The sequence below is a fragment of the Myotis daubentonii genome, chromosome 1 (assembly GCF_963259705.1).
Source record: "Myotis daubentonii chromosome 1, mMyoDau2.1, whole genome shotgun sequence".
Taxonomy (NCBI): domain Eukaryota; kingdom Metazoa; phylum Chordata; class Mammalia; order Chiroptera; family Vespertilionidae; genus Myotis; species Myotis daubentonii.
Genome location: NC_081840.1, coordinates 101,396,294 through 101,420,932, shown reverse-complemented (window position 1 = coordinate 101,420,932; position 24,639 = coordinate 101,396,294). Strand labels below are relative to the sequence as shown.

General features: G+C 39.3%; 1 protein-coding gene across 1 annotated transcript in view; it reads right to left on the bottom strand.

Annotated features, from left to right (window-relative positions):
• LOC132231028 (coiled-coil domain-containing protein 7-like) overlaps positions 1-24,639 on the bottom strand; it is a 189,415-nt gene that overhangs the window by 62,240 nt on the left and 102,536 nt on the right. Inside the window, exon 9 of the mRNA XM_059689478.1 lies at positions 4,173-4,248. Within this exon, the coding sequence (XP_059545461.1) occupies positions 4,173-4,248 (76 nt within the window). The remainder of the gene's footprint in view (positions 1-4,172; positions 4,249-24,639) is intronic.

The window sequence follows — 24,639 nt, the reverse complement described above, 5'->3', positions numbered from 1 at the left end:
ACAGCAGGGGGCATGCAGGAGGCAACCAATTGATGATTGTCATCATTGATGTTTCTATCTCTCTCTCTCTCCATTCCTCTCTGAAATCAAGAAAATATATATATATATATATATATATATATATATATATATATATATATATATATTTAAAAGAAACATTTTAAAAAGTTGTGGTATATATAATGGAATATTACTTGGCCATAAAAATATTTGAAATCTCACAATTTGCAACAGCATGGACCTCAAGGGTATTATGGTCAGTGAAATAATTCAGTCAGAGAAAGATAAATACCATATGATTTCACTTATATGTGGAATCTAAAGAACAAAATTAATGAACAAACAAAACAGAAACAGACTCACAGATAAGCAGACTGATAGTTGCCAGAGGGGATGGGGATTGGGAGACCAGATGAAAGAGGTAAAGGGATTAAGAAGTGGAAATTGGGCCCAGTGTTGATTCCCTCTCAACACTGATGTTTCTATCTCTCTCTTCCTCCCTGAAATCAATAAAATTATTTTTTAAAGAAGGAGAAATTGATAGCTACAAAGTAGTCATGGGCTTGTAAAGTATAGCATAAAAAATATTATAATAATTATGTGTGGTGCTAGAAAGGTAATAGAAATATCAGTGGGAATACTTTGTAAATTATACAGTTGTTTACCCACCAAGCTGTACAGCTAAAACTAATACAAAATAATAATAAAAATGTTTTGAAAAGTATCTTGATAGTGTTCAAGTTCTGGTTTATACTTGTTTCTAATACCGAGCCATATTGCTATCATTAGGCTCAATGAACTACCCATAATCTTAGTAATAAAATGTCTTTTGCTCAGACTAATTTGATTTAGGATTTTGACCTAAGCACTCAGCCACCTGGTAGAAGTTCAATAAATTCAGTATGTTCTAAAAGTTTTAGTGTAGTTTTAAGCACCAATGACTTCAGAGATATAAATGCCATGATTTACAAAAAATAAAAAATCTGACAGCTTAATTATTTCCACTTCCTTAATATAAGATAGTTTTGTGAATTTTGAACAATAAATTTTGTTTCAATCTCTCTGACTGAATATAGAAAATGCAGACCCAAGCAAAAAATTTAACTAAAAAAAATGTTTTTTAATTTGTATTCAAAAAAATTTAAATAAGTGCAAAACAAATGTATATAATCAAATTGCAATGTTTATAATACTTGTATTATTACAGTTCTGAAGTTTTTAAAGTTTAAAACCACACTAAGACATTTGACACATCCTGTATTAACAGCATCACATATCAAAATATGAGGTGAGGCAGATGACTATTATCACTTGGAAAAAAAATAGGCATTCAAGAAAGAGTGCTAAAACCTTTCACCAATATGAACAATATAAAAGAGTTGTGACAGAAGATTTAGAAAGAATATTTCTTTGTAAAGAACTATCAGGTGTCTTGGGCCCTAACCCAAACCCTTAAGGGAGGGATGAATATGGTTAACCTTATCTCAAGCCTAGAAAGGCACTTTAAACAGAATATTCAGAAAAATTCTTATGTTATCTCTAGTTATAGAGAAGGAAGGCAGTGACAATCAAGACCTTTCTTGTATATCCTACCTTTCTTCTCTCCTTTTCCAAACACATGAAGAACAGAAATCACAACTACTTAATGGGAAAGAAAGCAATAAAAGAGAAAAGCCAGCCTGGCTGGCATGGCTCAATGGTTGAGTATCAGCCTATGAACCAGGAGGTCACGGTTCAATTCCTGGTCAGGGCACATGCCTGAGTTACAGGTTCAATACCCAGTAAGGGGCATGTAGGAGGCAGAGGGTATGAAGAAATGTCATTGATGTTTCTATTTCTCTTTTCCCCTCCCTTCCTTTCTGAAATCAATAAAAATATATTTTAAAAAATATAAAAGCTAAAAGCTAACCACATGTCCCAGCAGGCTCCAACTGGGATACTGGGATGGGAGAGGAAGAGAAGTCTTAACTTTGAATAAAAATTAAAATATTGACTATAATATTTGACAAGAAATATTAATTTTATACTTAAAGCAGTGTTTGTGACTTAGATATAAATGAATTATTCTTTAAGAGTAATCAGAATACCCTAATTTTTATTCAGGAGCAAGGGGAAATTAACCCAAATTAGCAAATATAAATGAATGCAAAGGAAAAAAAAGAGCTTTGTGATTTCATTCCACAATATGTGTTTTTTCAGCATACTAGTTGTATAACTAATATAGCCTTAGCCACCAGAAAGAACCATTGGTCATCCACAGTGCTTTTGAAGATATTTCTTGACATGCAACGAAATATACAAAAGATATTCTAACCAAACAATTGTATGAAACTTATTTTGACAGTAACACAATTTGAGTTGGAAATTCTCTCCTATAAAGTAACCCCTACAGCTATTCTTTCTACAGCTTTCTCTTATACCCAGGAATTATAAAACCAGCTGTAACTAGCATCAACAGCTTAATATGAGGAGCTAGAATAAATAATAGTATACATGTCTTTTAATACCATGGTCCAATGGAAAGAATATTCATGGAAATTAACCTCCTTCTTTAATAATGTCCCTAGAACATGTTAAAGCTTTCATCTGACAAAGCTGTGCAAGTTCTTACCCTATCCTTCTAATAGGGAGGATTCTAAAAAGGGAAAATGGTAAATAGGGCCTACATACCAAAAATCTGGCCATTAATGAGTACAAGCCATACATCCTTTAGTTCCATTATTAGCAGCTTCCCTGGACTTTCATTACATTTTCTTTAAACTTTTGTTGAAATTTTCCATGACTGTTTTGCATAAATGTGGCTGAATTTCGATGAAGCTCATTTTCGTCCTGATGGCTTGTTTAATTGACAAAATTGTCACATTTGGGGTTCAGAAAATCCACGAGTGATTGTTGAGAAACAAATGCATCCACAACGTGTCACTGTTTGGTGCGGATTTTGGGCTGGAGGGATCATTGGACCATTCTTCTTCTAAAATGCGGTTACTCAGGTAATAACAAAAGAGTGTGTACGTGCCAGCAAAGCCGTGGAGGCCATTTACCTGATATGTTATTCCATACATATCCCTTATACAGTATACTTTATGAATTAATAAAAATTTATAATTTTTAATTATAAACCTGTTTTTTCTATCAAAATTATTTCTTGTGTGAATTTTGGGACAACCTTTATTAATTGTTGATCACTGGATTTTATAACTAGAAAATATGATCATGCAAAACTTCCTACTTTTTCAATGTTGAATCTAAATAAAAATTTTTGAAAACACTAAGTGATATGAACTTTCTGAATATGTTTAACTTTAAAACATTCACCTAAAAATAATTATGAATTTATAAAAATTATCAATAAGTCAAAAATATATATACAAGTGACATTTTGTATGTTTGTAATTTTTACTTTCTAAATTTTAAAATATACATAACACAAAATTTGTCTATTAACCATTTTTCAGTGTATAATACAGTTAAAAATATTCACATTGTTGTGCAAACAATCTCCAGAACTCTTTCATCTTGAAAATCTGAAACTCTGTACCCATTCAACAAGTCCCTATCCCCCATTCTCCCCAGTCCCTGGCAACCACCACTCTACTTTCTGTCTCTATGAATTTGACTACACAGTGTACTTCATATAAATGAAATCATAAAACTTTTGTCTTTATGTGACTGGCTCATTTTACTTAGCATAATATCCCCAATGTTCATTCAGGTTGTACCATGTGTCAGAATTTCCTTCTTTTTAAATATTGAATCATATTCTATTGTATTTATATATTTCATTTTCTTTATCCATTCATTCATCATTGCACACGTGGGTTACTTCCACTTCTTTGCTCTTGTTATAATGCTACAATTAATATGTGTGTATAAATATCTCTTCAACATGTTAATTTTAATTTGAGGGTTATATACCCAGAAAAGAAAATGCTGAATCATTTAGTAATTATATTTTTAAAATTTTGAGGAGCTGATATACTATTTCACATTGTAACTATACAATTTTACATTCTGTGTGATTATAATTTTAAGCTTTAAAATTATACATATCATAAAAATTGATGTAAGAACACTAAATTTTAATAGTAATATTATTTTCTTCTATTTCCAATTTTTCTAAAATAACTACGTATTCAGTTTTATAATTGAAAAAAATTATTTTAAAAGCTTACCTCTCTAACATATTTGACTGTTTCTCAAATATTTTCAACATGGTGTCCAGTCGATTAGGTACTGAATACATAGTTTCTAGTGTTTAAAAAAAAAAAGAAAAGATTTAAAGATATTATAAATGACTGAAGTTTACCTCCATGGTGATATAACTCACTTCTATATGTGTGAGAACTACACAAGCATAGGGAAGAGACAGCAGGGTCATATTAAGTACTCAAGGAACAAAATGCTTAAGATAAAAATAGTTGCCATTTGCAAGACACTACACTACTTTATAGTTTCCCAATTCTCAAACCAAAAAAAGGAAGATACTATCACCATTTGCAAATAAATAAATTGAGGCTCAGAGTGATTATATAACATGATCAAAACTATGCATCTATAAGTGACAAAAGTGGACTGAGGTCCAGTGTGTGTGACCTCCTTCTGAAATTGTATATAAGACTTTAGGATGCTTAGAGAACTGCTTTGGTTGCTGCTGCTAAGCCAGTAAATTCTATGGGAAAAATATAACAACCTTGCTAAATATTTTCAGCTGAATCAAATAACCCAAAAAGTTACCTAAGATGCTACTTAAAAGGGACTCAAGATAAGGAGGATCCATAACAGTGAACTCTTAGGGTAGTAACACAAGACTCTTCAATCTTGAAACACAAGAATTATATGACAAAAAACAGTCCCTGCACTGTTTTTGCTATATAAACAAAACATTACAAGTGCAAAGAAAATGTTAAGTAACATGAAAGCATACCACAGTTCCTTCCTATTCATTGACATGAGATGTCTCTCCATTTATTTATATCTTCATTAATTTCTTTCATCAGAATGTTGTACTTTTCATTATATACATCTTGTACATATTTAATTAGATTAGTATCTTAGTATTTGGTTTTGGTGTGGATGCAAATGGTGTGTGTAAAGTTTCAAATTCTATTTTGTTCATTGCTTGTATATAGGGAATAACTGCAATAAGAAAATTCAATATTTTAAGATACCAGTTCCTGCCAATTTGATTTTTAGATTCAATGTGATCCCAATCAAAATCCCAGAAAGTTATTTTGTGGATATCAACAACCTAAATTCTAAACTTAATATGGAAAGGCAAGAGATCAAGATAAGCCAATACAATATCCGATCTAATAAAAAAGTAACATGTAAATTAACCATCACTTTGCGATAAAGATGGTGGTGCCTACAGCCAATAAGGAGGGAATATGCAAATTGATGCAACAAAGATGGCAGCACCAGTCAGAACCACAGAGCCAGCCAGAGCAGGCAGGAGGCTTGGCTTCCTGGGTCGCCCCAGAGAGCCAGGAATCCAAGCCAGGCTCCATGGCTGCTGCTCAGACAAAGTCATAGTGGAAGGGCCAAGGCAGAGGTGGTTAAGGGTGATCAGGCCAGGAAGGGAGGGCAGTTGGGGGTGATCAGGCAGGCAGTGGGGGAAGTTGGGGGCAAGCAGGCTGGCAGGGGAAGCCAGTTGGGGGTGAGCAGGACTGCGGCCGGGGTGGAGGAGGGCAGTTGGGGGTGAGCAGACCAGCGGGGAGGTGGGGGGCAGTTTAGGGCAATCAGGCTGGTGGGAGGGGCAGTTGGGAGTGAGCAGGCCAGCAGGGGCGTGTCAGGTGGGGCCAAGCAGGCCAGCAAGGGGGGGCACTAGGGGATGAGCAGGCCAGCATGGGGGGCAGTTGGGGGCAAGAAGGCCATCAGGGGAGGCAATTGGGGCCAAGCAGGCTGGCAATGGGGTTCAGTTGGGCATGCTCAGGCCAGCAGGAGGGGCAGTTTGGGGCAAGCATGGTGGCATGGGGGGCAGTTGGGGGCAAGCAGGCTGGTGGGGAAGGCAGTAGGGGGCAAGCAGGATGGCAGGGGGTGCCATTGGGGGCAATCAGGACAGTGAGGGGGGAAGTTGGGGGGATCAGGCCAGCAAGGGGGGGCATTTGGGAGTGAGAAGGCCGGTTGGGGGACAGTTGGGGGCAAGCAGGCTGGCAGGCAGAGTGGTTAGGGGCAATCAGGCAGGCAGGCAGGTGAGCAGTTAGGAGCCAGCAGTCCTGGATTGTGAAAGGGATGTCTGACTGCTGGTTTAAGCCCAATCCCACAGTGGGTCCCAGATTGGAGTGGGTGCAGGCCGGGCTGAGGGACATCCCTCTGTGCATGAATTTTGTGCACTGAGCCACTAGTTAGAGAATAAACCAAAATAACTGACACTATCCAAATTTAAGACTTACTAGAAAACCTACAATAATTCAGAGAATTTGCAAAAGGATAAACAAATAGATCAATGGAACTGAGTAGAGATCCCAGAAATAAACTCATACAAATATAGTCAACTGGTCCTTGGCAAAAGAACAAAGGCAAAAAGGTTAGTCTTAATGGAAATAGATTAGTCTTTTCAACATATGAGACTGGACAAACTGTAAATTTACATGCCAAAAAAATATAATAATCTAGACAGACATTACATCCGTTACAAAGATTAACTCAAAATGGATCACAGATTTAAATGTAAAATACAAAACTATAAAACTTCTAGAATATAGGATAAAATCTAGATTAGCATTTAAAGATAATATTTTATTTTTTTATTTTTTATTTTTTTTAAATATATTTTATTGATTTTTTACAGAGAGGAAGGGAGAGGGATAGAGAGTTAGAAACATCGATTAGGGAGAAACACCGATCAGCTGCCTCCTGCACATCCCCTACTGGGGATGTGCCCGCAGCCAAGGTACATGCCCTTGACTGGAATCGAACCTGGGACCCTTCAGTCCACAGGCTGACGCTCTATCCACTGAGCCAAACCAACTAGGGCTAAAGATAATATTTTAGATAAAACACCAAAAGCACAATTCATGAAAGAAAAAACTAAAAAGTTGAACTTTATTAAAATTAAAAACTTCTACTCTGCACAAGATGCTTGCTAAGACAATCCTATCTAATAAAAAGGGAATATGCTAATTTACCCTCATGCCATCGCAAAGATGGCAGTGCCCACAGCCAATAAGGAGGGAATATGTTAATTGACTGCTCCACCCTCAAATATGGCAGCACCCACAGCCAATAAGGAAGGAATATGCTAATTGATTGCCATGCCCTCAAAGATGGCAGCACCCACAGCCACAAGATGGTGGCTCCCAGTCCCCTCAGCCCTGCCAGGGCCACAGGTGCACAGCAAGTCCGGGCACCCCCCAGGAGGGCCCGGCCACTCTGTGTGCCTGCCTCCGGAGACCCCCAGTCCCCTCAGCCCCCCAGTCACCCAGGGCTGGCCTGAGGCACAGGCAAGCCTTGGATGGTGGCTGCCCAGCTGCCCAGGGCTGGCCCAAAGTGCAGGTAAGCCTCAGATGGTGTCTGCCTAGCCACCCAGGGCCACCCAAGGCTCAGGTAACCAGGGCCAGCCGAGGCTTGTGCTGCTGGCAGTGGCAGCAGCAGAGGTGTAATGGGGTGTCGCCTCCCCCTGATTGCCAGGTTGCCTCCAGCCCCTGAGGGCTCCCGGACTGTGAGAGTGGGCAGGCCGGGCTGAATTTTCATACACTGGGCCTCTAGTAAAAATATAAGCCATAGGCTGAAAGAAAATCTTTACAAAATGCATAGCTGATGAAACACTTGTGTTCAAAATATCCAAAGAACTCTTCAAACTCAACAATAAGAAAGCAAACAACCAGGTGGAGGAAAAAGAAGCAGAGTAGATGAAAGTTACACTCACCTCCTCTCAAAACCAAGCTGGAATTAAATTATAGAATAACTAACCTTTTGGATAAATAAAAGTCTTATAATCAAGGACTTACAGAAGAAGCCACATTGAGAAGGACAGAGACTAAAGGAGGGCTGGCCTCATTCCCATGTGTGGTAGCTGAGAATCCAGATGTATATCTCAGCTGCAAAGGTCCACCCCTGAGTTATGTAGGGTCTCAACCACAAACCAGGCTCCACAGCCCAAAGCACCAGAGGTGTCCACATCACATATGGCTGTGAAAATCAGCATGGATTCTTTATGCCAGGGAGAGACAGAGTCTGCTAGAAATCCAGGCACCCTCTTAAAAGGCCACTGAACAAATTTCATCCATAGCCACTCACCCTGGTAGAGGAAGGGTGCATCAGAGCACACTGGAGTTGTTTAAAGACAGACTGGGTTTTGTGGCTCCAGTGAGAATGCTAAAAGAACAGCCACCAGGATTACTGTCCCTAGTCACTCTTCCACACCACCATAGACACCATCCTTCCTGGATCAAGCATTCCCCTCTTTAAGACCTCAGCCTTAGTGAATGCATTAGACCCACCCTCCTAAATCCCTGGCCTTGGCCTTGCTGAGCTCACACCCTTCAAGAAGTTTGCTGCAAAAGACTGTGGTATACACTTTTTTGAAGGATATTGAAGGTGAACTCAGGAGGAATCAGAGACTGAGTTGTGTGGCTCTGAGGCTAGGCCATTTCCCTTCATCCAGCCATGAGATAGCAGCAGTTTCATGCCATCTGTGTGACAGAGCAGCACAAGAGGGCACTGACCCCAAGCAATCAGAGCAATGGCACCCTCTGTTCCAGAACAGCAGCACCACACTCCCTAAGCCATGTACTACCCCCACGCAGGAATTCCAGAACAGTGACCCAGGAACTTTACCCCTGATGCCAGAGCAGTGGCATTCCACACTCCCAAAGTTGTTCCAACAGGTCCACCATGGAGAACCATAATCTCCACCTGCCTGACTCCCAGTGGCCCCAACCTGCCCAGCATGCACTCTGCGGAAAGTCGGTGGGTTCTGGCCAGCCTCGTCCCATTGTGCAGAAGACTCTCCAGGAGGTCCAAGAAGACTCTGGGAAAAACTGAGTTGTGTGGCTATATCCTGAGACTCTTGGTGAGTGGCCTCAGATCCAGTTTTGGCATCAAGTTTGAAACTGTATCAATCTGGTGAATACCACTCACCCCTACCTGGTGACTCACTGAGAACCTACCTCATGCAACTCACATAACTCCAAAGGCTTTTTCAATTAAGTGAAACTAACAATCAGCTAGCAGGTAGAGGCATATTTTGGGAAGCCTTGGGCCTTTTGCTGACCTGCCCCTGGGCTCCATACTTATGAACATGGGCCTTGGTGCACAGCTTTGCCCTTCCCATGCACACCCAAGCCCAGCAGAAGCAATCACAAACTATGGATCACATTGTAGCTCCAAACAGATATCCCAGGGCCTGTCACAAGCAACACCTGATATTCATCTGCACTAGAGTACCTCCAAAGTGGCCCCATAACCAACATATTCAGTGGTGGGATTCAGACCATATCATAGCATGACCCAATTAGCTCCACAAGTAGCACATACACAAAAGGATATCTCAGCAGGCACCAGACAAAATTAGAGTGAAATCTGTTTCATGGGGTCAGTACATAGAGCTCATACATTACAGATTGAGGTCAATATTCATAGCAAGCTAGAGGGTCAACCCAACCAACAGGCCAAAAGCAATAAAAACTCAACTACATCAGGAGGGTTCACATCACTCACAAAAAGGAAATTCCTGGGGCACTTAGCTCAGGTGATCAGTAACACTGTACAACTGAGCCCCAGCAGACTTCTAGTATATAAAGGCATCATACCAAAACTGGGAGACATAGCAGATTTACTTAATACATAGAATCAAATACAGAGGGGTAGCCTAAATGGGGAGAAAAAGAAACATGTCCCAAATAAAAAAACTGGAGCAATACACAGAACAAAAAAAACCTAAATGAAATGAAGACAAGCAAGCTACCAGAACAGAGTTCAGAAAATAGTTATAAGAATTCTGAAGGGGATGTACAGATAAACTCAGTAAGAACTCACACAAAAGACAATGAACATTCTTTAAAATGCAGAAACTATTGGAAAAAAACCAATAATAAGAAATGAAGAGCCCTAACTGGTTTGGCTCGGTGGATAGAGCGTCGGCCTGTGGACTGAAGGGTCCCGGGTTCGATTCCGGTCAAGGGCATGTACCTGGGTTGCGGGCTCATCCCTAGTGGGGGGTATGCAGGAGGCAGCTGATAGATGTTTCTCTCTCATCGATGTTTCTAACTCTCTATCCCTCTCCCTTCCTCTCTGTAAAAAAATCAATAAAATATATTTAAAAAATACACTCTTCTTAAGAAAAAAAAAAAAAGAAATGAAGAAACAAAACCTGAAATGAAAAATACCCTAGAAAAAAATCAACAGCAGATTAGATAAAGCAAAGGATAAAATCAGTGATTTGGAAGACAGAAGATCAAAAAACACCCAATCCGAAAGAAGAAAGATGGTGAGAAGAGAGTGTGTGTGAGAGAGTAAGTAAGCAAAAGGAGAGTGTGTGGACATGCGTAGTGAGTGTGTGTGTGAGCTAGGGACAGTTAGATCCTGCAGGACTTTCGGCGGCTGGCAGACTGGGCAGTCTTAGACTGTGAGACCCTGCTGCTGCTGCAAACATTCCCAGGCAGCCTGTGCTGGCACAGAAACCATGCTGTCTTGAAGGACAGAACTGCTGTGACTAGGATTCTAGCCTCACCACCACCCAGACTGACCTCAGATACAAACTGGGACTCTACTGGACAAAGACCTGCTACCATAGCTGCAGACCCAGGGACACCAAGACACCAGACATCCTGGCCACAGATTTCTGTGAGTCACAGAGCGCATTCCCCATCCTGCCAGCCCGCTGAAGTGGCATAGGGCCTCCCGCAACACCGGGCAACAGTGCAAACCCGCCCCCCGGGGAGGCCGGGGACTTTGATTACCAGCACATGTGCTGAAGGTCACACTGATTCTTGGCACATGCAAAGAGGGACTCTGTTTGTTGCGTTCATGTGGACTGATTCTTGGCATTGCACAAGGCTTCACTGAGCACCACTGACTTTGATTCTTGGCGCAAACACCAAGGGATTCTCATCACGCGTGCACAGGAACTCTGATTATCAGCACACACAGACTGATTCTAGGTGCACGCACAAGGTTCCACTGAGCACCAGTGACTTTGATTCTTGGCGCCCACACACAGGGACTCTGTTTCTCGTCATGTGTGCTTGGGGACTCTGATTCTTGGGAGCACACGCAAGGCTGCACAAAGAGCCAGAGACTCCAATTCTCGATTCTCGGCACACACACACACACACACACACACGGACTCTGATACCTGGACCGCGCTTGGGGACTCTGATTCTTGGTGCATGCATGCAGGGACTCTAATTCTCAGTATGCATGTGCAAGGACCCTGATTCTAGGTGTGCATGATTCTCAGCACGCACACGGGGACCTTGATTCTTGGTACATGCATGAGGCTGCACTGAGCACCGATGATTCTGATTCTCAGCGCAGGCACACAGGGACTCGGACTCTCAGTGCACAAGGCTCCTGCTGACCACAGCATCCATACATCTCTGTGTCTGAGCTCTTCAGTAACGCTCAGACGGTGCAATGCTCCAGCCTCACATGGCTCAGACCCTCGCAACTCGGTGCTTGGACCTTCCTGTGAGAGCTAGAATGGGAAGGCAACAAACAATCCCCAAAGGAAAGAAAAAGAGGAATCACCAAGAAAGGAAATAAGTGAAACGGACACGTGCAATATGTCAGAAAAAGAATTCAGAGTAATGGTCATAGAGTTCATAAACCAGATGGATGAGAAAATCAACAACTATGCAAAAATCATGAAGAAATCAAAAATGATATAGCTACAATCAAAAATGTGCTGGAAAGTTTCAACAGTAGACTAGAAGAAGCAGAGGACCGAATTAGTGAGTTAGAAGATAAGGTAGAGAAACAAGCCCAATCTGAACAGCAATGGGAGAAAAAAATTCAAAAGCAGGAGGAAAGCCTAAGGGAGCTTTGGGACAACATGAAACAAAATAACATACTTATAATAGGGATGCCAGCAGATAAAGAAGAGCAGCAATAATTAGAGAATCTATTTGAAGAAATAATGACAGAAAACTTCCCTGATATGGAAAAGAAAAAAGTCACACAAGTACAGAGAGTCCCAAACAAGATGAACCCCAAAAGACCCACACCAAGGCACATCATAATTAGAATGTCAAATGGTAAAAACAAAGAGAGAATAATAAAGGCTGCAAGACAGAGACAGGGAGTTACCTACAAAGGACCTAACATCAGATTATCAAATGATTTCTTAACAGAAACACATCAGGCCAGAAGGGAATTAGATGAAATATACAAAATGATGCAAAGCAAGAGACTGAATCCAAGAATACTCTATCCAGCAAGGCTATCATTCAAAATTGAAGGGGAAGTCAGGAGCTTTGCAGACCAAAAAAAAAAAAAAAAAGACTAAGGGAGTTTATCACTAGCAAGCAAGCAATGCAAGAATGCTAAAGGGGTTGTTGTAGAAAGAATAAATGGAAAGGGAAGAAGGAACACAGGCATAGAGAATAGAAATGGCTATAAATAAGTACCTATCAATAATAACATTAAATGTAAATGCACTAAATGCTCTAATCAAAAGACACTGAGTGACTGAATGGATAAGAAAACATGACCCATATATATGTTGTCTACAAGAGACCCACCTAAGAACAAGGGACTCACACAGACTGAAAGTGAAGGGATGGAAAAATATCTTCCAGGCAAATGGAAATGAAAAAAAAAGCAGGGGTAGCAATACTTATATCTGACAAAATAGACTTCAAAGTGAAGACCATAATAAGAAACAAGGAAGGCCACTTCTCTAATTCTAAAATGATTGACAAAAACAAGAGAATATAACTCTGGCAAACATATATGCACCCAATGCAGGAGCACCCAAATATATTTTTTAAAAAAGACTTCTGGAAGATATACAGGAGAAATTGACAGCAATAAAATATAGTAGGAGTCTTTAATACCCCATCGACATCACTGGACAAATCCTCTAGACAAAAAATCAGCAAAGAAATAGCAATCCTAAATGACTCACTAGATCAGGTGGAATTAATTGACATCTTCAGAACAATACAACCCAAAGCTTCAGAAAATACATTCTTCTCAAGAGCAAATGGGACATTTTCAAAGGTAGACCTCATATTGGGACATAGGCAAAGTCTCTCCAAATTCAAGATGATTGAAATCATATCAAGCATCTTCTCAGATCACAATGGCATCAAATGAGAAATCAACTACAATAAAAATAATCACAGAAATTCAAATACTTGGAGGCTAAATAGCATACTATTGAAAAATAATTGTGTTACCAAAAAGATCAAATAAGAAATAAAAAATTATCCTGGAAACAAATAGGAATGAAAACACAACAATCCAAAATCTATGGGACACAGTGAAAGCAATCCTGAGAGGGAAGTTCATAGCATTACAGGCCTACCGAAAGAAAGAAGAAGAAAGAAAGAAAGAAAGAAAGAAAGAAAGAAAGAAAGAAAGAAAGAAAGAAAGAAAGAAAGAAAGAAAGAAAGAAAGAAAGAAAGAAAGAGAGAGAAAGGGAGGGAGGGAGGGAGGGAGGGAGGGAGGGAGGGAGGGAGGGAGGGAGGGAGGGAGGGAGGGAGGGAGGGAGGGAGGGAGAATGAATGAAAGAAAGAAAGAAAGAAAGAAAGAAAGAAAGAAAGAAAGAAAGAAAGAAAGAAGAAGGAAGGAAGGAAGGAAGGAAGGAAGGAAGGAAGAGGAAGGAAGGAAGGAAGGAAGGAAGGAAGGAAGGAAGGAAGGGAGGGAGGAAGGAAGGAAGGAAGGAAGGAAGAAAGAAGAAAGAAAGAAAAGAAAGAAAGAAAAAGAAAAGCTGGTAATAAACCATCTACCTGTGCAACTTGAAGAATTAGAAAGATAACAAAAAGAAAAGCCCAGAGTGAGCAGAAGGAAGGAGATAATAAAGATCAAAGCAGAAATAAATGACATAGAGACCAAAAAATAGAAATACATAAGATCAATGAAACCAAGAGCTGGTTTTTTGAAATGATAAACAAGATTGATGAACCTCTAGCCAGGCTCACCAAGAAGCAAAGAGAGAGGACCCAAATAAACAAAATCAGAAGTGAAAGAGGCAAAATAACAACAGATCCCACAGAAATACAAACGAGTGTAAATAATAATAATAATAATAATAATAATAATAATGATAATACAATGAGCAACTCTATTCCAACAAACTGGTCAACGTAGAAGAAATGGACATAGTCCTAGAAAAATATGACCTTCCAAAACTCAACCAGAAAGAATCAAAAAATCTGAATAGGCCGATAACTATGGAGGAAATTGAAGCAGTCATCGAAAATTTCCAACAAACAAAAGACCTGGGCCAGATGGCTTCACAGGGGAGTTCTTTTTTAATTTCTTTATTGGTTAAGGCAGGGGTACTCAAACTTAAAAAGTTTAAAAAACAGGGGGCCAGTTCACTATCCCTCAGACCGTTGGAGGGCCGGACTATAGTTTAAAAAAAACAACTATGAACAAATTCCTATGCACACTGCACATATCTTATTTTGAAGTAAAAAAACAAAATGGGAACAAATACAATATTTGTATTTGTATGTGGCCCGCGGGCCGTAGTTTGAGGACCCCTGGGTTAAGGTATTACAAATGTGTCCTCATCCCCCCATTAACCTCCAACCTCCAGCCCCCATGTTGTTATCCCTCTGTTGTCCATGTCCATTGGTTTGGCTAATATGCATGCATACAAGTCCTTTGGTTGATCTCTTCCCCTTAACTCCAGCCTCCCCTACTTTCCCTCTGGGGATTGATAGTCTGATCACTGTTTCAGTGTCTTTGGATCTGTCCCTGTTCATCAGTCTATGTTGTTCTCTATATTCCACAAATGAGTGAAATGATGAGGTATTTATCTTTCTCTGACTGGCTTATTTCACTTAGCATAATGCTCTCCAGCTCCATCCATGCTGTTGCAAAAGGCAAAAGTTCCTTCTTTTTTACCACAGCATAGTATTCCATTATGTATATGTACCACAGTTTTTTAATCCACTCAACTGCTGATGGGCACTTAGGCTGTTTCCAAATCTTAGCTATGGTGAATTGTAATACTATGAACATAGGGGTGCATATATCCTTTCTGATTGGTGTTTCTGGCTTCTTGGGATATATTCCTAGAAGTGCGATCACTGGGTCAAATGGGAGTTCCATTTTTAGTTCCACTTTACTGTTTTCCATAGTGGCCGCACCCGTCTACATTCCCACCAGCAGAGCAGAAGGGTGCCTTTTCCTCCACATCCTCTCCAGCTCCAGCACTGTCATTTGTTGATTTCTTGATGATACCCAGCCTGAGAGGTGTGAGATGGTACCTCATTGTTGTTTTGATTTGCATCTCTCGGATGATTAGTGACTTTTTCCAAGTTTTCATATGTCTCTTGGCTTTCTGAATGTCCTCTTTTGAAAGGTGTTTATTTAGGTCCTTTGCCCATTTTTTGATTGGATTATTTATCTGCCTTTTGTTAGGTTAAATGAGTTCCCTATAAATGTTGGAGATTAGGCCCTTATCAGATATAACATTGGCAAATATGTTTTCCCACGCAGTGGGCTTTCTTGCTGTTTTGTTGATGGTTTATTTGCTGAGCAGAAGCTTTTTATTGTGATGTAGTCCCATTTGTTTATTTTCTCTTTAGTTTCCATTGCCCTAGGAGCATTATCAGAGAAGAAATTCCTTCGGCATATGTTTGTGATTTCACTGTCTGTGGATTCCTCTAGCATTTTTATGGTTTCCCGTCTTACGTTTAAGTCTTTTATCCAGTTTGAGTTTATTTTTGTGTATGGTGTGAGTTGGTGGTCTAGTTTCATCCTTTTGCATGCATCTGTCCAATTGTCCCAACACCATTTATTGAAGAGACTGTCTTGACTCCATTGTATGCTCTTGCCTCCTTTGTCGAATATTAATTGGGCATAGTGGTTTGGGTCTATTTCTGGGGTCTCTATTCTATTCGATTGACCTATATGTCTGTTCTTGTGCCAGTACCAAGCTGTTTTAAGTACAGTGGCTTTGTAATACAGTTTGATATCTGGTATTGAGATCCCACCTACTTTGTTGTTCTTTCTCAGGATTGCTGCAGCTATTCAAGTTATTTTTTTTTTTATTCCAGATGAATTTTTGGAACGTTCGTTCTAGATCTGTGAAATATGCCGTTGGTAATTTAATGGGGATTGCATTGAATCTATAGATTGCTTTGGGTAGTATGGACATTTTGATGATGTTGGTTCTACCAATCTATGAACACGGTATGTTCTTCCATCTGTTTATGTCTTCCTCTATCTCTTTTTTCAGTGTCCTGTAGTTTTTTGCATATAAGTCTTTTACCTCCTTAGTTAAGTTTATTCCTAGGTATCTTAATTTTTTTGAGGCGATGGTAAAAGGGATTGCTTTTTTAGTCTCACTTTCTGTAAGTTCACTATTGGTGTAAAGAAATGCCATAGATTTCTTGGTATTAATTTTGTATCCTGCTACATTGCCACATTCATTTTATAAGTGTAATAATTTTTCGGTGGAGTCTTTAGGGTTCTCTATGTACTGTATCATGCCATCTACCAATAAGGACAGTTTTACTTCTTCTTTTCTAATTTTGATGCCTTTTATTTCTTCTTCTTGTCTGATCACAATGGCTAGTACTTCCAGTACTATGTTGAACAGGAGTGGTGAGAGGGGGCATCCCTGTCTTGTTCCTGTTCTTAGGGGAATGGTTTTAGTTTTTGCCCACTGATTATGATGTTGGCTGTGGGTTTGTCATATATGGCTTTTATTATGTTGAGGTATGATCCTTCTATTCCTATCTTGCTGTGAGTTTTTATCAAGAAAGGGCCTTGGAGCCGAAACCGGTTTGGCTCAGTGGATAGAGCGTCGGCCTGCGGACTGAAGGGTCCCAGGTTCGATTCCGGTCAAGGGCATGTGCCTGGGTTGCGGGCATGTCCCCAGTGGGGGATGTGCAGGAGGCAGCTGATCAATTTTTCTCTCTCATCGACGTTTCTAACTCTCTATCTCTCTCCCTTCCTCTCTGTAAAAAATAAAGAAGAAAAAAAAAAAGAAAGGGCCTTGGATTTTGTCAAATGCTTTTTCTGCATCAATTGATATGACTATGTGGTTTTTATCTCTCAATTTGTTTATGTGATGTATTACGTTTATTGATTTGCAGATATTGTACCATCCTTGCATCCCTGGGATTAATCCTACTTGGTCATGGTGTATGATCTTTCTGACGTACTGCTGGGTCCGATTTGCTAGGATTTTGTTGAGGATTTTGGCATCTATGTTCATGAGGGATATTGGCCTGTAATTCTGTTTCATGGTGTTGTCTTTGTCTGGTTTTGGTATTAGGGTGATGCTGGCTTCAAAGAATGAGCTTGGAAGTGTTCCTTCCTCTTGAATTTTTTGGAATAGCCTGAGGAGGATAGGTTTTAGTTCTTCCTTGAATGTTTGGTATAACTCACCTGTGAAGCCATCTGGCCCCGGGCTTTTGTTTCCTGGAAGCTTTTAGATTATTGCTTCAATTTCTTCCATTGCTATTGGTCTACTGAGATTTTTAGATTCTTCCTGATTAAGTTTTGGAAGGTTGTATTTTTCTAGGAATATGTCCATTTCCTCCAGGTTGCCTAGTTTGTTGGAGTAGAGTTGTTCCTAGTATTTTTTCACAATCCTTTGTATTTCTGTGGGGTCTGTTGTTATTTCTCCTCTTTCATTTCTGATTTTGTTTATTTGGGTCCTCTCTCTCTGCTTCTTGGTGAGCCTGGCTAGAGAGAGGTTCATCAATCTTTTCTATCCTTTCAAAGAACCAGCTCTTGGTTTTGTTGATCTTTGGTATTGTTTTTTTGGTCTCTATGTCATTTATCTCTGCTCTGATATTTATTATCTCTTTCCTTCTGCTTACACTGGGCTTTTCTTGTTGCTCTCTTTCTAATTCTTTGAGTTGAGGGTTAGGTAACTTATTCTCATATTTCTTGCTTTTTTCAGTAGGCTTGTAGAGCTATGAACTTCCCTCTCAAGACTGTTTTCGTTGTGTCCCATAGGTTTTGGATTGTTGTGTTTTCATTGTCGTTTGTTGCCATGATGTTTTTTATTCCTTCTTTGATCTCTTTGGTAACCCAGTCATTGTTTAGTAGCATGCTATTTAGTCTCCATGTGTTTGATTTTTTTGGATTGTTTTCGTTGTAGTTGATTTCCAGTTTTATGCCATTGTGACCTGAGAAGATGCTTGATATGATTTCTATCTTCTTGAATTTGAAGAGACTTTGCCTGTGACCCAATATATGGTCTGCCTTTAAAAATGACCCACGTGCACTTGCGAAAAATGTATGTTCTGTGGCTTTGGGATGAAATGTTCTGAAGATGTCAATTAATTCCATCTGATCTAGTGAGTCATTTAGGATTGATGTTTTTTTGCTGATTTTTTGTTTAGAGAATTTGTCCAATTGTTATAATGGGGTGTTAATGTTCCCTTCTATGATTGTATTGCTTTCAATCTCTCCGTTGATCCCCTCCAGAAGTTTTCTTATGTATTTGGGTGCTCCTATATTGGGTGTGTATACACAGGGTCGTTTTAACAAACATTCAAAGAAGATATAAAACTTATCTTCCTCAGATTATTCAAAAAATTCAAAAGGAAGAAATACTTCCAAGTTCATTCTAAGAATACAGCATGCCCTAATCCCAAAACCAAATAAAGACAACACAAAGAAAGAGAATTACAAGACACTATCCCTCATAAACATGTAAGCCAAAATTTTCAACAAAATTGTAGCAAATCAAATCCAGCATTACATTAGTAAGATCATATACCATGACCAAGTGGGATTTACTCCAGGGATGCAAGGATGGTGCAATTTCTGCAAATCAATAAGCATGATAATTAAATAAACAAATTGAGAGATAAAAATCATGTAGTCATAGCAATTGATGCAGAAAGAGCATTTGACAAAATTCAACATTCTTTTTGATAAAAACCCTCAGCAAAGTGGGAATAGAAGGATCATCCTGAAATATAATAAAACCCATATATGACAAACCTACAGCCAACATCATACTCAATGGGCAAAAATTAAAACCATTTCCCCTAAGAACAGGAACAAGACAAGTATGCCCATTTTCACCACTCCTGTTAGACATAGTACTGGAAATGCTAGCCATTTCAATTAGACAAGAAGAAATAAAAGGCATCCAAATTGGAAAGGAGGATTTAAAACTGTCATTATTTGCAGATGGCATAATATTATACATAGAAAACCCTAAAGACTCCATCAAAAAATTATTAGACTTAATAGATGAATTCAGCAATGTAGCTGGGTACAAAATTGACACCCAAAAATCTATGGTTTCTTTACTCTCCAATAGTGACAGTACAGAAAGAAAAAAAAATTTTTAAATCCCATGTATCATTGCAACAAAAATTAAGATACCTAAGAATGAACTTAACTAAGAAGGTAAAAGACCTGTACTTGGAAAATTGCAGGAAATTGAAAAATGAGCTAGAAGAAGACGTAAACAAATGGAAGAATATACCATGTTCATGGATTGGTAGAATTAACATCATTAAAATGTCTATACTACAGATTCAAAGCAATACCCATTAAAATACCAATGGCATATTTCACAGACCTAGAACAAACTCTCCAAAAATTGGAATAAAAAAAATACCCTGAATAGCCACAGCAATCCTGAGAAAAAAAAATAAAGAAGGGATCTCAATACCAGATATCAAGGTATATTACCAAGTCACTGTCTTCAAAACTGCTTGGTACTGGCACAAGAACAGACATATAGACCAATGGAACAGAAGAGAGAACCCAGAAATCAACCAAAGATACTATGCTCAATTAATATTTGACAAAGGAGGCAAAAGTATACAATGGAGTAAAAACAGTCTCTTCAGTAAATGGAATTGGGGAAATTGGACAGATACATGCCAAAAAAAAAAAAAATGAAACTAGACCACCAACTAACACCAAACACAAAAATAAACTCAAAATGGATAAAGGACTTAAACATAAGATGGGAAACCATAAAAATCTTAGAATCCACAGTCAGCAAAATATTAGACATATCTCGTAGCAATATCTTTGCATTACAGCTCCTAGGGCAATGGAAACTAAAGAGAAAATAAACAAATGAGACTACGTCAAAATAAAAAGCTTCTGCACAGCAAAAGAAACCATCAACAAAACAACAAGGATGCCCACTGCATGGGAGAACATATTTGCCAATGTTATCTCTGATAAGAGCTTAATCTCTCAAAATTTATAGGGAACTCATACAACTTAACAAAAGGAAGATAAACAATCCAATCAAAAAATGGGCAAAGGACCTGAATCTACACTTTCTAAAGAGGACATACAGAAGGCCAAGAGACATTATGAAAACATGCTCAAAGTCACTAATCATCTGAGAGATGCAAGTCAAAATGACAATGAGGTACCATCTCACACCAGTCAGAATGGCTATCATCAACAAATCAACAAACGACAAGTCCTGGCGAGGATGTGGAGAAAAAAGAACCCCTGTGCACTGCATCTGTGGAAAACAGTATGGAGTTTCCTTAAAAAATTAAAAATGGAACTCCCATTTGACCCAGTAATCCCACTTCTAGGAATATATCCCAAAAAAATCATATTGCCTCAGTTATATGAGAAACACCAATCCAAAAGGACATATGCATCCCTATGTTCATAGCAGCTCAATTTACAAGAGCTAAGATTTAGAAACAGCCTAACTGCCTATCAGAAGATGAGTGGATTAAAAAATTCTGGTATATCTATACAATGGAATACTATGCTGCTGTAAAAAAGAAGGAATTCTTACCATTTGCAACAGCACATATGGAAGTGGAGAGCATTATACTAAGCGAAATAAGCCTGTCATAGAAAGGTAAATATCACATGATCTCATTCATTTGTGGAATATAATGAGCATAAACTGATTAAAAAAAAAAAAGCAGATCCAGAGGCAAAGAAGCATTGAACAGACTTTCAAACCTCAGAGGGATGACAGGGGAAGGGGTGAGGGGGAAGAGATCAACCAAAGGACTTGTATGCATGCATATACATAACCAATGGACATAGGCAATATGGGGGTGAGGGCATGTACTGGGAAGTGGGAGTGGCCTGGGAGAAGACAATGGGGGGAAAAGGAGAGAGTATATGTAATACTTTAATCAATAAAGTATTTTTTAAAAAGGAGATACAAATAAATGGAGGCATATATCGTATTCATGAATATGAAGAATTAACATCATTAAGATATCCATATTACCAAAACCACCTATAGCCTCAAAGCAGCCCAGTCAAAATACCAATGGCATATTTTTGCAGGACTAAAACAAATAATCCAAAAATGTGTATGGAACCACACAAAAAAAACCTGCCTCAGCTATATGAGAAAGAAGAAAAAAGTTGGAGGTACCAGGTTACCCAATATAAAATTATACTACAAGGCCATAGAAATCAAAACAGCATGGTATAACCATAAATACAGACATAGAACAATGAAACAGAATAGAAATCCCAGAAATAAACCCATATCTATAAGCAAAAACATACAATGGGGTAAATATAGTCTATTCTATTAATTGTCTTGGAAAAATTGAACAGATAAGTGCAACAAAATGCAACTTCTTACAGCATACACAAGAATAAATTCAAAATGGATTAAAGACTTACATGTAAGACTCAAAACCATAAAAATCCTAGAAAAAGCATATACAGTAAAATATCTGACATTTCTCAGAGCAATCTTTTTTCTGATACATCTCCTTGGCCAAAGGAAACAAAACAAAAAAATAAACAAATGGGGTTACGTCAAACTAAAAAAAATTTTAAACTACAAAAGAAACCATCAAAAAAATGAAGAGACAACCTACTACATGAGACAACATATTTGACAATGATACATCTGATAAGGGGTTAATATCCAACATTTATTCAAAACTCATATTTGGGAACCACGCCAATGAGGGCACAGAGATCTTGTATTCGTACACTGGGATGTTCAAGGCCATTCTGGCATGAGCCTAAATGGGATGTCCAAGAACTCTGAGCCTGGGAATCATAATCAGGCTAAGATACCGAGCGGGTTCAAGGACATACAGTACACTGTGCACTTCTGTAACCAAAATATGATTGATGTCACTGTTGGCAATCAGCCTTCTTTGTCTCTGGAGTAATATACAAATTACTGACCAGTTAATCTGTTAGAGAGAACAGCTGGGCAGAGAACTCCAAGAAGCAGAGGCAGGAGCACAGAGAAATAGCTCTAATGTGTGTAGAGAGCTCAGACAGAGCTGAGAGCTGGTGCTGCCACAATATAAGGCTAAGAGCTCATAGAGGGCTCAGATATAGCTACCATGTTAACCAGCCAGTGTTCTGGGAAGGGGACACAGGAGAAGCTGCTGAGCCAGAGAGCTGAGATACCACTACAACGTAAGGTGATGAGTTTAGAGGCACTGCACAGCTGCTCAGCTAAGGACTGAGTACAGAGACTAATGCTACTGCTGTGTAGAAAAGGATATGTATTCACCAGCCAGTGTCCAGCTGCCTGCCTGTATAGACTTTGCTGTAAAGAATTGTTTTGTCTGATGGCTATATGGCCACTGGCTTCTGCAATAAAGACTCATTCTTATACACCCACAAGTTCTCATGGCTTCTCCATCTGCCTGCCACCAATAAGTGACCTGCTGACTCTGACATCATGCTGCTCAACAACAAGAAAAAAAAATCCACTTAAAAAATGTCAGAGGACCCAAATAGGCATTTCTCCAAACAGATCATATAGTCAATAGACATGTGAAAGATGGTCAACATCACCAATATCCAGAGAAATGCAAATTAAAACCACAATAAGATATCAACTCACACCTGTCAGAATGGCTGTCTTCAGTAAATCCACAAATGGCAAGTGTTGGTGAGGATATGGAGAATGAGAACCTTCATGTACTGTTGGTGGGAATGCTGACAGGTTCAGTCACTATGGAAAACAGTATGGAGGGTCCTTAAAATTTTAAAAATAAATGGGCCTTTAAAATCACTGATTCTACTTCTAGGGATTTATTCATAGAAACGCAAAACACTAATTCTAAAGAATATATGCACCCCCTATGTTCATTGCAGGGTTATTTACCATAGCCAAGCTATGGAAGCAACCCAAGTGCCCATTAATAGATAAGTGGATATAAAAGCTGAATATAAATAAAAATAATAGACTCAGAACTTAGAACAGAACCAAGAGAGACAGAGCCTAGGCACAGAACCTACACAGAACGTTCTCTAGAGACAGAAGAACTTCGCTGGAGAGAGCATGCCGGAGGATCCTGGAGAGGGACTGGCCTCGGAGCCTAGAGACAGAGCCTAGCGGGAGAACATGGCAAGGGATCCTGGACTGAACCTGACTACAGAGATTGGCAGGAGAACCTGACTGGAACCTGGACACTGAACCTGACTGGAGAGCCTGGACAGAACCTGGCTGGAGAACCTAGCGTGGGAACATGGCTACAGAACCTCGCTGGAAATCCGAAGCAGAACCTCTCTGGAGATCCGGGCTAGAGATCCTGGCTAGGTTGCTGATCAACTGAACGCTGTCTCCATGTCATTCCTTCTTCGCCGACTCCGTCCACACCTTTGGGGACCCCTGGACCCGCTGGGGCTGGACCCCGGCAATTTTGGGTCTTATGTTCAAGTCCTTAATTCATTTCAAGTTAATTTTTTGAGTGGTGTAAGATACGGCTCCAATTTCACTCTTTCGCATGTGAATATCCAGTTTCCCTAACACCATTCACTGAGAGACTATCCTTGGCTCCCTTAACAAATACTACTTGACCATATATGCTTGGATTTATCCCCGGGTTTTTGATTCTGTTCTATTGGTCTATATGCCCATTTCTATGCCAGTACCATTTGATATTGTTACTCTAGCTTTGTAATACAGGCAGTCACTGACTTAAAAAAAAAATAAAATAAAAAATAAAAAATAAAAATAATAATGAAATGTTATCATTTTCAACAACATGGATGGACTTAGAAGTTATGCTTAGTGAAATAAGTCAGTCAAAGACAAATACCATATGGTTTCACTTATATGTGAAATCTAAAGAACAAAATAAATGACCCTAGTAGGTTTGGCTCAGTGTATAGAGCGTCAGCCTGTGGACTGAAGGGTCCCAGGTTCAATTCCAGCAAAGGGCACATGCCCGGGTTGCAGCATCAATCCCCAGTAGGGGGCATGCAAGAGGCAGCCAATCAATGATTCGCTCTCATCATTGATGTTTCTACCTCTCTCTCCCTCTCCCTTCCTCTCTGAAATCATAAATATATTTTAAAAAATAAAGAACAAAGAAAATAAATGAACAAACAAAATTGAAACAGACTCATAGATATAAAGAGAGAACTTGTAGGTGCTAGAGTGAAGGGGGTGTTGGGACACTGAGTGAAAGAGGTGAAGGGATTAAGAAGCACAAATTGGTACAACATAGTCACAGGGAAGTAAGAAAAGCATAGGAAATATAGCCAATAATATTGTGATGACTATGTATGGTGCCAGTTGGAGTAATGGAGACATCAAAGGGCAATACT